The following is a 14,314-nucleotide window of genomic DNA, read 5'->3' as shown; positions in this document are numbered from 1 at the left end:
AACCACGCGGGCGAGGCTTGCGCTTGTGTGTGTGTGTGTGTGTCCATGTAGTGGCTGCCCGTAAATCGGTAGCTATACACACTTCGCACGGCGTCTGGTAGACTGTGTAGACGAAATAAACACTGGTAACAGACTGACGAATCGAGATACTGTAAGATTTTGTGTTTTTTTAATTATTATTTTACAGAATAATTCCGCCAAGGCCGCAGCGGACATATGCCCTCCGCAATAGGCTTAATTAGTGATACCCTGCTTAATATCACGCTAAATTCATTCATTTAAAATCATGAATGAAGCACGGAAGTTTACCACTCGTTGCGTTCCAGTTGTGTGCCAATCAATGCACAACTCGCGCTCGATCACGCCACGCCGCATAGGCAGGGAAGGGCGTTAGAGCAACCATGTGGCGTACCGTAAGAGCTTTCATCACGCACACGTACGTTGACACATTCACACACACTGCATGCATCCCAACACGAAATATCACACACATGTACACAGTACAGTGCCAGAAGACCCGCTGTCGAACCGCGGTGCCTGATAGGAACTCAAATTCGCACGCACTGCTCGATTAGGGTAAAATCTCGCACCGATAATATAGGGCCGTAAAGTGCACAATTGCCACTAGTTCTTCTATTGCGCAAATACAAAAACTTTGCAAGAAGTGAGTCTGGTCATACAGACTAGCAATACGTTAATCAAATGCATATTCATGCTGTAGCAGACTTGTGTCAGAAAATAATTGTATTAGATTCGTAACCCTTTCCCACGATCGACTCAAACAGAAAAATACTAATATCTCAAAAGATACAACAGCATTTTTGCCCAAAATTCAGATTAAGGATGACATATCCATATTAGAATATTAGATACATATGTAAAGTTTCAAGGGATTCGGTGGAAAAAATAAGGGAAATACGAGGAGGTGAGGTTTCGAGAGTTTTTGTCCTTCGCTCTGGCCTCTGCACAGTCAGTGCTTCGAAAAATCCGTTCGATGACTGCTAAACTAAAGTGTTACGAATTCAAAAGCTTACGGCTACGCCCCGTTTTGCGGAGTTAATTGCACCGTATCGCCGGGCCTGGATTGTGGTGGGGTCGAGGGGCAACACAATCATTTCTCCCGGCTGATCTTGGAGGATACCGTTGCCCTTACTCCCGATCCCAGGCCTCCCCCCACCCCCCCCCCCCCCCCCCATAGTCATACATTAATACATTGTAAAACGAGCTCGTGCTTTACGTAGTCCCATACGTAATATATTTTGTTCTTACTGACTGTATCTCGCATTTATATGCAAAGGCAAGCAAGCAAACTCTAGCATACCAGTCTGCCTACAATTCCTACAATACGATGACTGTCCCTCTAACAAGAATCTTGGAATCACATAATCACTTACTCTCTGTGAATCGATCTGATATACCAGTGGTAACCTCTGTTGACTGTTGTTTCTTTCGCTACTGACTGATTGCTTCGCATGCTCTATGCGCAGGAAAGAAAAAGGACGGCAACCACCGCCACACACATGGACACACACTTTGCAATTTGTAACGCTATGCACACTTGACGCACGCATGCACGTGGCTTTGTTATGAAGGGTGTCCCCTATTCTTGAAAACCAGCAGCTGTAACTTATTTTTTGAACCTGATATCACAGCTCAGGCGATGTCCGATACATATAAATCAGAAAAAGATTGAAGTGGTTTGAAACGTAAATTTTTGATATGTATACTGTCTAAATTTTTAGTTGAAAACCCGTGTGCTGACATGTGATTAAGATATGGCTACCATGAATACACAGTAGACTACTAGATAGACTAGACTAGACCACCACCCGACAAGTCGTTTTCTGAGTGTGAAGTTCATCAACGCGGATTATGATGATTTCATAATTGATGAATTATTACATACATTGTACTAGAATTTTGCAGCGTACCGCGCGCATTATTACCGATCAGCTGAAATCATTTTTCAAATTACATGAAGTGCTTACTAGTATGTTCAGGCACCCAACAACTGTTTCAAACATTATTAGGTCACAAGGATTATACTGGGTTTTTCGTTTTATTTTGTTTTAGAGTTGGCGTCGATGATCAATTATCAGCAACTTAATTATATTCTTTGAATCCCTTCATCCTTTAAACAAAAAAAAAATTGATGCGAACTTGGATCATCAATTCAAGTATTCATTTAAATTCAAGAAGCCATCCCCTAGGTAAAAGATTTCGTCTATAATAGCAGACTCAGAATGACATCATGACCTCATAATACACGAAATACAGTGATCGACCTTTCAGGCATTCATAAAATCATAAAGACAAGTGAAGTTTAAATGATACAAGAATAATGTTATCCATTTCAAAAATGAGTCATCTATTATTGGCAAAAAGCTTTGTCATAAAAGTTAAGATTCAGAATATTGGATTGAACCGGCAAATATTTACGAAAACGTGCTGGATTAAAGGGAGTTTTGGTTGATGAGACCTAATTTCAGGTTTCTAACATTTTTTGGTGAGATCATGAGAAACCTCTTGTGAAATATGACAGAGCATGTAATTCCACGAGGGATTCAACGTTTATTTGATGAAAATTGGTTTTGAAATGGCTGAGATATTCAAAACAGAGCGATTCTGGTAAAGTGTGGGACCCACTTGCATGATCACTTTCTGTTCCAATTTCAGTTAACAATATACTGTAATAATGAATGAAATGGGGGTTTTCTTGGCTCTAATTTGCTGAAGGACCAAAATGTAAAGTAATTGCGGTTGTGAATTACCCGAAAATGGTCTTCTTATAATTTCCTTTATTTTTATATGACATAGGCATCACACAATAGATATAATAGAAATAGAAATAATCGAAAATACAGCATTTTTCAAAGACTACCCTTTTATTTTGTGTTATCTTCAAACAAGCTTCGCCTGTAATGTCATTTGTTTATCATATTATCAATCTGCAAACTCAAAATTCAATATTTTGGAAATATGAAATGTAATACCAATACATATACCCATTCCAAGCAATATGTCATGGGTTTCATTATATTTCTTTATATTGTAATGAATGGCGCCCCCATATGTTGACCTTGAGAAATGTCAATCATAACTTATAGTCAAGGTTGACTTGCTTTTCCTTTGTGGTGAATATGAAAGTGATTGATATAAAATAAAAACATATATACTGGGGATAAAGAAATGAAAAGAAAAAAGCATGATTTTAGCGCATTTCCTATGTATTTCTTTATATTCTGGTAAATAGCGCTCTCAATGGATGACCTTGAGAAATTTCAAAAGTTGGGTCATATAGAGTACGAATTGCTCTACCCATGTGCCAAATATGACGGTCATACATAATATAACAAAGAAGTTATATAAGGGGGGCACAATGTGCCCCCCCCCCCTCCCTTGGGCCTGGAAGGGGTCTAACTAGTTTGGGCTTTATAGGGTTAACAGACAGCGTTCATGAAACTCATTGTTAGAATAACGTACAAGACGTTTATTCAAATGCTATTTATAGGCAAATTGTTCAATGATAATCCAGATCAAAATATCCTGCTACCTTAAACAAGTGGGGTCGTTTCAAGTCGATAAAACATGCATCAAATTGCACCATTTACAACATAAAAATGCAAAAAGTTCTCAATGTGGGAGGGGGAGACCCCTTTTGCTTGTCGGCTTGGAAACACAGGTTTTCCGTTTTTCGTTTTTTTTTTCCCCTTCTCTTTTACCAACCGATGAAACCTCGAAGTGTTTTTTACTTGTTAGCTGATCAAACTCGGAAGTGGCACCAGCGCTAGCGTTATATAAACTGCCCCTCCGCCCCCCCCCCCCCCCCCCACCACCACCACCACCACCATCGCACACACTTACTTTTAAAGACGTGGCGCCGATCTTCCTACCGTGTCAAAAAGAATCACGTTTTGATTTAGAATACTAGTATGCAACAACTTACGAAAGATGTCTCCTATACATTTTTTTTTCTGTAGTGAATCTCCCACCTACACGATAAGACTTGGGGGTGGGGTATGGATTTTTTATTGAATCTACCTAAGACGCTGTAATACTCCCAAAATAAAACAGGGTACGTTCTGTAATACACTATGCGTATCATTATTTTATCCATGCAAAGTAATGATATCAAATTTCAATAGAGATATCAGATAATTGTCCTGAAAATCAAAATGAAATGGTAAGTTTTTGCTAAGCTAAAGGTTTCCCCAAATTAATCTCCATGATGAACGCCGGTTTTGATATAGCCCCATCAACGTTTGTTCAAGAACAGTAATAGTCAGCTGTGCATAAAATGCTGTGGGTCGGCAACGTGTTACACGCACGGGAAAGTTAAGTTGCTCTGTGTTGGACTGAAAACTGTTCCGTACTCCGGACAACCTCTATCTTGCCGCAAGCTGATAATGCGTCCAAAGGTAATAAAAGAACATTAAGTGACTGTCACTTTTATTTTGGAAAGGTCTGTATGGTTATTCACGCGTTCTCTCTGATATTTGATGGATAGACCTCTAGCTGTTATAGTCTATACAGCCCTGCGATGGTGCATGAATGACCGTAGATCCTTGGTGAAAATAACAGTGTTGGCTTGACGTGCCTGTGTGTGATTGGCGGACGAAGATCAGCGGCAGAGGTGAACGCGTATCGGTACAATGTACAGTAGTAAAACCCACAGAACAGAATTGGGAAAGAACTCGGATTACAGAACCCAAACTGCTATTTAGTTTAAGTTACGGGCATATATCGTGACAGCATACACAGATGCCTGGAAGCGTTTCTCAATTGTAAGTAGCAGGCACTGCGTTGAAAATAAAATCTAGGACGACAGTTGAACACAGTAACACTAACGTTAGTAACACTATACAGTGCCACTCACAGTAAATTGGCGGTGTCATAAATTGGTTTGCTATTTGGACATCAATAATTCGTAGGATGTTGGTCTTAAATAAAGGGGTCGTTTAGTTTGGAAAGGTCTGTATGGTTATTCACACGTTCTCTCCTGAATTTTGTTGGACGGTAACAGCCGGTCGGGCGTACATGTACGTAGACGGCTACACGTCGTCTCGTTCTTGGAAGGATACTTTGAGTTTGAATCAGATAGACATATTGGGACGCGAGTGAACTGAAGGTATGATATTTGAGATCAGGAAAGTTGTTCAAGCTTATTAAAGTGTAGACTTTGAGAAAGGGCATAATTATTATACGTCATAAATCATAACTTTCATTCTAAAAGGGCACCACGGCCGCAAGAAAAAGGGCACATTTTTTTTGGCCGTAACTTTGATCGAGGAAAGGCATTGCGGCCAACGAGAGGGGCACCAACGCAACTAGACAGAAAGATCCGTCTGTCCGGAGGACTCTTTTATATTTTGCCATTAACGCTGTCCTCCGTAGACAGGCGGAAGGTTGCAGTACCCATTGCTGTGTGGATGTTCTTAACCACTGTCTCTATGGAAAATTGGGTGAGGTACCTCACCCTTCTCGATTGCGTCTAATTCACGGCCCTAGGTCGGCAAATTTAAGCTTGTATGGTGAAATTATTTTTTTAAGAATACGTTACACTCACCAGATTAATGAATAATCCAACATTTTAGGAGAATTTTCAATGTAAAACACAGCCTGTCGTGTCGTCACATTCAAACTGCAGAAACATACACTACGAATCTATTAGCCAATCACATGCGAGGTAGTTTCTACGTGTTTGTTTTACTAAAACAGGTACCTCGCATGTGATTGGCTTAGCAATTGTTACAGATTCAAAATGGCGACTTACTGCTCGCGAACGGCGATGTTGCGATATCGATAAAATTTCTGCATTATAACCGAGGTTATGTGAGTATTTCGATTGCACAATGTGAGAAATTTATCCCAAATATTGCTGCATAATGTGTCATGTCACGTCATACTTGTTTGAATTTAAAAAAAGCTGTCTGAAATTTGGTTTATCGTAACGTTTGATCTGTGCGCGACTGCTCCACACAGGAGCCGCAATCATTGACTTCGGTCTGTATACGGAGGGGATCCGTGAAGCCAGACGCAGTCTCCGCGGAACATTCCCCGACGGACAGATACAGACCGATCTTTCGGTCAACAACTGAACGGCCATGGCCGTCGGTGGCCACTGGTTAATTCGAGGCCTGCAACTAGAACAACAACAAAGCAGTATACACAATGTTTATAGCTGAATGCCCATTTTTGGACACAAGGGGGTGACACATATAATTATGAGAAATTTAAAGTACAAGTTTCATGTTTGACGACTTAGGGTGCTTAATTATTCCATTTTTTTCTGCAGTTTTTCCAAATTTAAGGTACATATGTAGTTGCCTTGTGGTGATCACAAAAAAGGTCTAAGGGCAGTTTTATGCACTTGTCAATGTAATGACTCACCCCACTACCCCCGGACATGGGTGCGTCATTTCCTCGTTTGGTCTGTCAAATTTGTGACCCAGGTGTTCGTCATTTTACCAGCTTTGTCCGTCAAATTTTTGACCGAGGGGTGCGTCAAAATCCCATCATTGTCGGTCAAAATTTTGACCGAGGGGTGCGTCATGGTACGTCACTTGGCTATGGAAAATAACACGCATTATTTTGAACCGAGGGGTGCGTCATGGTACGTTACTTGGCTATGGAAAACTGCACGCATTTTTGCACGCTAAAATCGGTCCTGGATACACGTACCGCGAGTGAAATTACAGTGAGCGCTTTCCCGCTGCAAGTGAAAATCAAAGTCGAGAAGCGTTTTGGAATAAGAGGAAAAAATGCTTGCCAGAATCTGGCAAGCAAAGAATTTAAAAGCCACCCTTTCTCCTTACATTTTCCCTCCAACAAACCCATGAAATCATGCATACTCAATCTCAAACCAGGGACTGTTCAGCGATGTAATAACTTAGTTCAATCTTTCCTGTCGAAACGGCAGCAGAAGAACTGCCTGCCGCATGCCATTTTCTGCTCGCGGGATACCCCGACCAGCTGGCCAGACGCGCGCGCGACGCTGTTAGCTAGCTGTGCGAATCTCTACGTACCTGGGAATATGAATGCCGTGGCGTGGTGTGTACCTACAATACCTGCGCTGCAGCAGTATGCATCCACCGCACTAGCAATGGCCGCGCGCACACACAGCGCATTCTGCACACATGTGATTGTCATGTATGGATTGCATGCACAGAATACATACTACTGTACGGAATATCGTAGCAGCAGCGTGATGTACGGTGAATGACAATACGGTGCTTACATGGTAAGGAAAACTTGCCGAAACTTTTACAAATTATGTGTATGAACCAAAAGAAAATGAAATTGCTTGAATAAAACGTATGCAAAAATCATTTCAGTATTTACGAGGGTGCGTCAAATGTACCGAGGATGTCCGTCAAAAAAGTGACCGAGGTGTGCGTCACTTTCAACGTGTTGTCCGTCAAAAAAGTGACTTTGGTGTTCGTCACTTGCAGCGTTATGTCCGTCAAAAAAGTGACTGTGGTGTCCGTCAAAAACCCTGTGTGGTCAGTCAAAAAATGACCATGACGCACCCATGTCCGGGGGTAGTGGGGTGCGTCATTACATTGACAAGTGCATTAGCAGTGGCGTATGATCTAGGAAAAACATGGTTCACAACCAAATACATGTACTGAAGAAAACTCCAGCGTTTCCTTTGCAATAATACAAGAATTTTGACTCTGTACAACTTTATATGCCTTTTATCAATTAGCCACCATATCATTATTGAGAATTATACAACCTTATTTGCCAACCTCAGTGAAAAATAAAAGGAGTTCACTCACTGCGCTCGCTTTTTTTTTTTTTTCAGTTTGTCAGTACATGTATATATCACCATTCATAAATCCAGCCGGACCAACCATCATATCATGATATCAATAATTACTCGAATTATCAACTATATTGAAGAGAATCCCGTACTTCCTATGTTATATAAAACGAACATGTTCAGAAAATGCTCACACTGATTTGTAAGTTTTAGCAAGCTTTTGGATTCAAGATTCAAGATTCAAATTTATTTTCAATTCCTTCAAATAAACAAAGAAATTATATACAATGCATATGCACCTTAGGATATTTCCAATAATTGCAGAATGTGATTTAACAAAGTACATATGAAAATGAGTAGCAGATGAAAAAAACCCCACAATTATATCTTTGTTAATGTCAAGCGTATAATACAAGTTAACTAAGGATGGCGATGGAAATGGAGGGTCCCACTATTCAATTCAATTGTTGCATGATCTGTTATTTCATATACAGGGCAAGCCACCATATAACAGTGTGCCAGCATTGTATGATTTACAAGTACAACGAACTATGAGATATTAAAGTGCAATGTTTCCTACACAGAAATTATACAAATTTCGGCTCACTCGCTTGTACTAATTCAGAGTATTTTTTGAAGTCCTCAATTTGTTGGTATAAATCGTTATCTATAAGGCCGTCATTATATCTTGATTAGAATTGTAAGATTTAATAACCAAAAAAATGACTAGAATTTCATGTTTCGTAAGCTCAAAATGAAAACATTTTCGGCTCGCTCACGCTCGCTTGCCAAAATTTATCAAAATTCATTACATGTACATTCAAATTACTCTCAAAAGACCCCTTTTAAGTGCTTGAAAAAGCACATCATGTGGACTTTTTTTAAAGTCCCTACCGGGATGGCGTTGGGGTTGAACACTTTCAGAAATTAGGGGCGCAATTTTCGTGCTTGCCCCGGGCGCTGTTTCCCCCAGATACGCCACAGACTCTCGAGCTCTCAAAGGGTGTAGAAATTAGTCCGAATGAACATTTTTGGTCGAGATGGGGCTCCAGGGTTCCAACTTTTTTGATGATTTTGAGATACCTGTTGGTAATGAGAAACCTCATATCTAAATAAATAAGAAACTTGAAAGAGCATATAATTCTAAGAGATTTCAAAGTGTAGGAGCCTCTAGGTTTTGAAATTGGTTTTGAAATGGCCGAGATATCCAAAACAAGGCGATTCTATTTCGAATTCATATAAAAGGTATGACCCACCTTTAATTAGGATTGCTGTTGTTTCACTTTGTTTCTGGATATCTAAGCCATTTTAAAACCACTTGTTTATAAAATAAACTTTGATTCACAAATTTCTCGTAGAATTATTGCTTGCTTTTTAGCAGTTCATAAAGTGGTTTCTATCTCAAAAAAAAAGAGAGAAAATCTAACAGCTGAATCCTAAACTATTGGTTACTACTATACCATCCCTATAATCTTTATTCTTAATTCTGGAATAGCTCTTGATCAGAGAACCAAACCAGCACTCGAATTGGTAAGGTGACTAGCAGGAGAGTCTAGCCTGCAATTTGAATCCCCTACTATTCTAAATTTGTAGGCCTAGACAGTCTAGATCTAACGCAAGCCGCCCATAATTTGAGCACAACACTGTCCAAAAGTCAACCACCTGCTACATGTAGAACTTATACGCTTTAGTTTTGCACACAGTCGAACCTAGGCATGGGAGGTTGAAAACCTTGGTGCCGGTGCTGATAGATCTTCACCGACAGATCAGTCTGTAGTGTAGGCCTACTGAGTTCATACTGGTATCTTGTCGTCATGTCAGGGATATGTTCCGCAGAGACTACATCTGGCTTCACAGAATCCTCTCCTAATTACCAACTAGAGAGACTGTAGAGAAATTAAAAGGGCTATTGTATTTTTCACAATTTATAAATTTCTGTTCACTTTACAGTTCACTATAGAGCCAGTAATAGTAGTAGTATGTATTATATGTTAGTAGTAGGAGTACTTTTCATTCGCAAAACAAGAAGTGGTAGACATAGATTTTAATCTTTTTGTGGTGAGAATATCTACCATTTATAATTGGGTATTGTTGTGATCGTAAAAAATGTAACTTATGTGTTATCTTTTGATCCAAAGGGATTTTATAACCTTGACCTTGGCACAAACTATTCTTGCTTTGTGATTTCTTTGAATGTAATTTTATACTTGATGAGCTTTCAATTGATGTATCGTTTAGACACATGTTTCTAACTTGTATTGTTCAATTGAAAAATTTGGCCGGGTGGAAGACATTGTGGAATTGGCCATATGTGGTAGCTCCCTGAGCTCCAATAAATCATTGGTTCACTTTATTCCTAACTTCACATGAGACTTTTTTTCCTTTTTTTTATAGTATGTAATAGTGATGAAGAGGTTATGTCAGCCATGACTTTAGAATTAATTCATACTTTTGTGCAGACTAGAGCATTTAATATATGAGCTCTGTGGTTAGATGATGCAATGAATATTATCATAATATTTGTGTGCTGGTATTATACAACATAATATGTCCCTTGATTCTTAGAGTAACTGGTCATTTGAGCATGAAATTAGGGTGTGATCTTATTGATTATCTTCTCTTCACCCCCCCCCCCCTTTTTGCTTCAAAGAAAAACTTGTCTCAGTAGAACCTGTGCTTTTTGACATGTCATTTCTATTATTTTAGATCATGAGTGTACATGTATGTTCATGTACATTGTATAGTTGAACTGCTGAATTTTTTGTTATCAGCTTCTGTGGAGCTGAAGTCACAGAGTAAAAGAGTTTATGATACGCTTTTTGTACAAGACCTCATGATGAGATCTAACATGTAAATATGTAGAGAATCTACTATGGTGAGAATCCAAGGTTCTTATTCCTTTCTGATGTGCTTCCTCTCCCCTTCCCTCTCAGCTGTCAATTACAGATTCCTAAAAAGAAGCACCCACTCATTGAGCAGTCACATACACTGTGTATGTCTTAAAGCCATGGCACTCTGGACAAGACTGCTACCCCTTGTGGCTCTGCTCTGCCTGCATCCATTGGCGACAGAAGGACTCAAGTCCAAGGTCATCACCACCACGTTGGAATCAAAGTGGACCCGCCATTCCATTGCCATGGAGGCGAGTGAGTTTATAGCAGAGAAGAGCGGAGCGGACTTCTGGCAGTTTCTGCAGCAGGTAGCCAACTATCAGGATGAAGCCAGTAAGTTAAAGTATCTCATGTAGAACACCTGGGCCCCATTTCATAAAATTACAAAAGTTGACAGGGAATAATTTTCCTTCTCGAAATTGAATAGCAATTTTTGTTGATGGACATACATTTTCAACAAAATGGTGTACAAGTCTATGTTCAAACTGCTACGTGTATTCAAATGCCATTTTGTATAGCAGTCATAACAAAATGCATAGCAAATTGCTATGCGATACCAGGAAAATTATTCCATGGTTGCTATAATATGATAGCAACTCTGGCTGGAATGGCAATTGTCATGGTAACGACAAGAATCCAGCTTTCTTATTGGCTGCTGCTTTGGAAATTGTCATTCCAGCAAGAGTTGCTATCCTAACATCTTTTATGACATGGGGCCCAGATATCATGATTTGGTCTGAAAATAGTTTGTAAATTATTTGACATTAGCACAATGGAAGGCACATATTGGATATTTTCTGTATAGCTTAATATTCTTTTATTGATCAGAACAGATTGCATCTATAGAATGATGTGCTGATATCATGGGGTGCATGATGACTAGGTAAACTAAAGCAATAAGCATTATGCCAAACACTTTTAGGAGCACAGCAAAACGCAGACATTGTTTGTTAGTGTGAAGCGTTAGGATTACAAAGAATGAGTTCAGTGAATAATTGTTCTATTGTGTTATTGTGCTACTGAAGAAAAACAACAGAAACTCCACAGTGCTCTCTCTCTCTGCCAAGTCCCCCTTTTTTTAATGCAATAAAATTATCAGAATGTTAAAGAACTCAGACTTGTCTACTATTTTCAGAAAATCTATTTGTTCATATTTATAGTCCAGTCTCTAGAGCACCGATTCTGAATTGTTTATTCTGAATCTGCTTTCTGCCAAAACATCAAGAGATAAAATGTAAAATGATGTGCATAGTGTGCAACAGTGTTCTTACCTTCACCAACTTTTATGTTGAAGTGTTTACTGTTAGGAATAAAGTGTCTTTGCTCTTTGGTATGATTGTACAAGTGAATTGTGTGTGTGTTTATGTATATGAGTGAGCGTGTGTGGAAATGCGTATGCGAGTGTGTGTGTGTGTGTGTGTGTCTGCGCGCACTTACCCATGGTGGAAAACGAGGACACACATACAAACTTTACATTTAAACCGAGGACACACAGAGAACCGAGGACGTCCTTGGTACGCAGACCATTCCAAACGGTCTGCTTTTGCATGCTTTTGCATGTAGGGGTACATGTTTGTGGGTTCTTGATTAGCATTATTGTAATGAGTCCTCGGTTGGATGATAATATATGAATGAGTCCTCTGTTGACAAGAGTCCTACTTACACACAGGTTCTTGGTTATGTGGTAAAATTCTTATGGGTAAAACAGGTCCTCGGTTTCCACCATAGATGCGCTTGTGTGTGTGCGCATAAGTGTGTGTTTGTTTTTGCATTAATGAATGAGAGAAAGATAGTATTCTACATGGTGTATTATTCTGTTCCAGAGCACGATGAGTGGTGGTATCACTTCACGATCAAGATTGCCTCCCGCCTCCTCTCGCCGATGGAGGTGGACCTGCTCAAGTGGGCGCTGTCCATCCACGCTTTTGCCCCAAAGATTGAGATGCACCACCAGGCAAGTTGCTGAGTGATTTACATGTAGGATAGCAAAAGGCAGATTCCCTGCCCCCTCTTTCAGAACCTGTGACATTACTCATAAATTTTTTCTACAAAAGCAATATCATATCTGTACATTGGCTGTATGTACACCATCACTTTATCTTACGTTCAATATCAGTCTGACGTCGTTCCGATGCCTAGACGTTGTTACTTCCAGCCAGGAACCTTTGTGTTTCTTTTGTAGAATAAAAATCAGTCACTTTTTATTCTAGTAATATTTCAGATTTTCAATAGCAATTGAAAAAAATAGCAGTTGAAAAAATTGGCTGCAGATGAAAAATCAGATTCAATACTCTTTCATATTTTTTCATATATTTTCATTCATAAATTTATCTTTTTTTTTCATAATCATGTGTATGTGCTGTATGGTTTTGTTGATGATGGCCTTATAAGATTTGTGTCTTGTATTTAATGTATATATAGTATTGTATTAAAGAAAAATCCATGTCTTATTTCAGATTGCTAGAAGCTTGCCAGCACCATCAAACTGTGATGTGTTTATAGACGTTCATGGTCAAATCTCTTGCAGTCTGAGTGAGTTGGACCAACTCATCGCTGGAGTAGGGGATAGGTGAGTTTATTCATAATTCATATCTTCATCATGTTATTTTACGAATGGAACTATTCCTTCTTTCAATCTTGTGCATTCATGTACAGATACTTATTCAGTCCATTCATTGACTTGGTGGATTCATTCAAACACAGTTATATTGATTGATTGGTTTATTTATTTTAACAGTCAGTCAGCCAGTTATCTATCATGTAATGATTTTTAATAGTAATCAGTCTGGCTTGAAGTCATTCAGGCATTGAATTGTAATGATATTTTCTAAGTCAGAGTATATTAGCCTGTAATACATTCTGAGGTAAATTGTCAGCATTGTGTAACCAATTGCCTATTTCCACTAGAAAGATAGAAAAGGAGACACCCTGTCTGGTATAAAAGGTTAGCTAGTGTCTTGGTTACCACATTTTCTAATTTTGCAGGCCAAAATCTAGCATTTACAGTGCTGACCATCAGTACAAGCGATCTGGCAACTCATCTGTGGTGGTCATTCTATATGGTGACCTCACCAACCAGAGGTCAAATCTCCGGGACTTCCACAAGACTCTATCACAAAAGGCAGAAGAGGGCAGCATTCAGTATGTCTATCGGCATTTCCAACAGGTGAGCGTATGTGCATGGTAAAACATATGAATCACCCTACCCTGTATCTCAGATTAGATTAGTTTTGACTGTTTGAAGGATGGATTTTCGTTTAGGTACTGGTAGGTGTAAATTATCTTCCCTGTGATTGCAAGAATAGAAAATATGGTTGACAACTTGATTTTTGTAGTTAGAACAAAATTATTAATGACTTTATGTCACTTCACAATCATAAAGGCTGCTGTCAAGTTGAACTTCATTCGTAATAATCAGTCTTTTTACATACAGTATACTTCAACACTCACTCTTATTTAAAGGGACTGTGTAGTACTAGTAGTTCAGGTGAGGATTCAGGTTTATAATATTCCTAAGTGAGATAATGAGAAACCTTGTATAAAATATGAAAGAGCATGTAATTCTAAGAATGATTCAATGTTTATTTGATGAAAATTGGTTTTCAAATGGCTGAGATATCAAAAAAAAAAGTGATGATAATAAAAGGCGCAGGCCACA

The 14,314-nt window shown here is 39.1% G+C and overlaps 1 protein-coding gene across 1 annotated transcript in view; it reads left to right on the top strand.

The window, feature by feature from the left end:
• The first annotated feature begins 10,702 nt into the window (after positions 1–10,702).
• Positions 10,703–14,314, top strand: part of LOC139723879 (UDP-glucose:glycoprotein glucosyltransferase 1-like) — a 42,122-nt gene continuing 38,510 nt past the window's right edge. Inside the window, exons 1-4 of the mRNA XM_071635088.1 lie at positions 10,703–10,989; positions 12,480–12,610; positions 13,113–13,225; positions 13,642–13,822. Coding sequence (XP_071491189.1) covers positions 10,773–10,989; positions 12,480–12,610; positions 13,113–13,225; positions 13,642–13,822 — 642 coding nt within the window. The 5' untranslated portion in view covers positions 10,703–10,772. The remainder of the gene's footprint in view (positions 10,990–12,479; positions 12,611–13,112; positions 13,226–13,641; positions 13,823–14,314) is intronic.

Source organism: Diadema antillarum, unplaced genomic scaffold, assembly GCF_040938485.1.
Source record: "Diadema antillarum isolate AM-2024a unplaced genomic scaffold, OU_Dant_1.0 scf00000201, whole genome shotgun sequence".
NCBI classification, from domain to species: domain Eukaryota; kingdom Metazoa; phylum Echinodermata; class Echinoidea; order Diadematoida; family Diadematidae; genus Diadema; species Diadema antillarum.
Note: the sequence above shows the minus strand (reverse complement) of the source record. Positions and strands in the feature narration are given on the sequence as shown.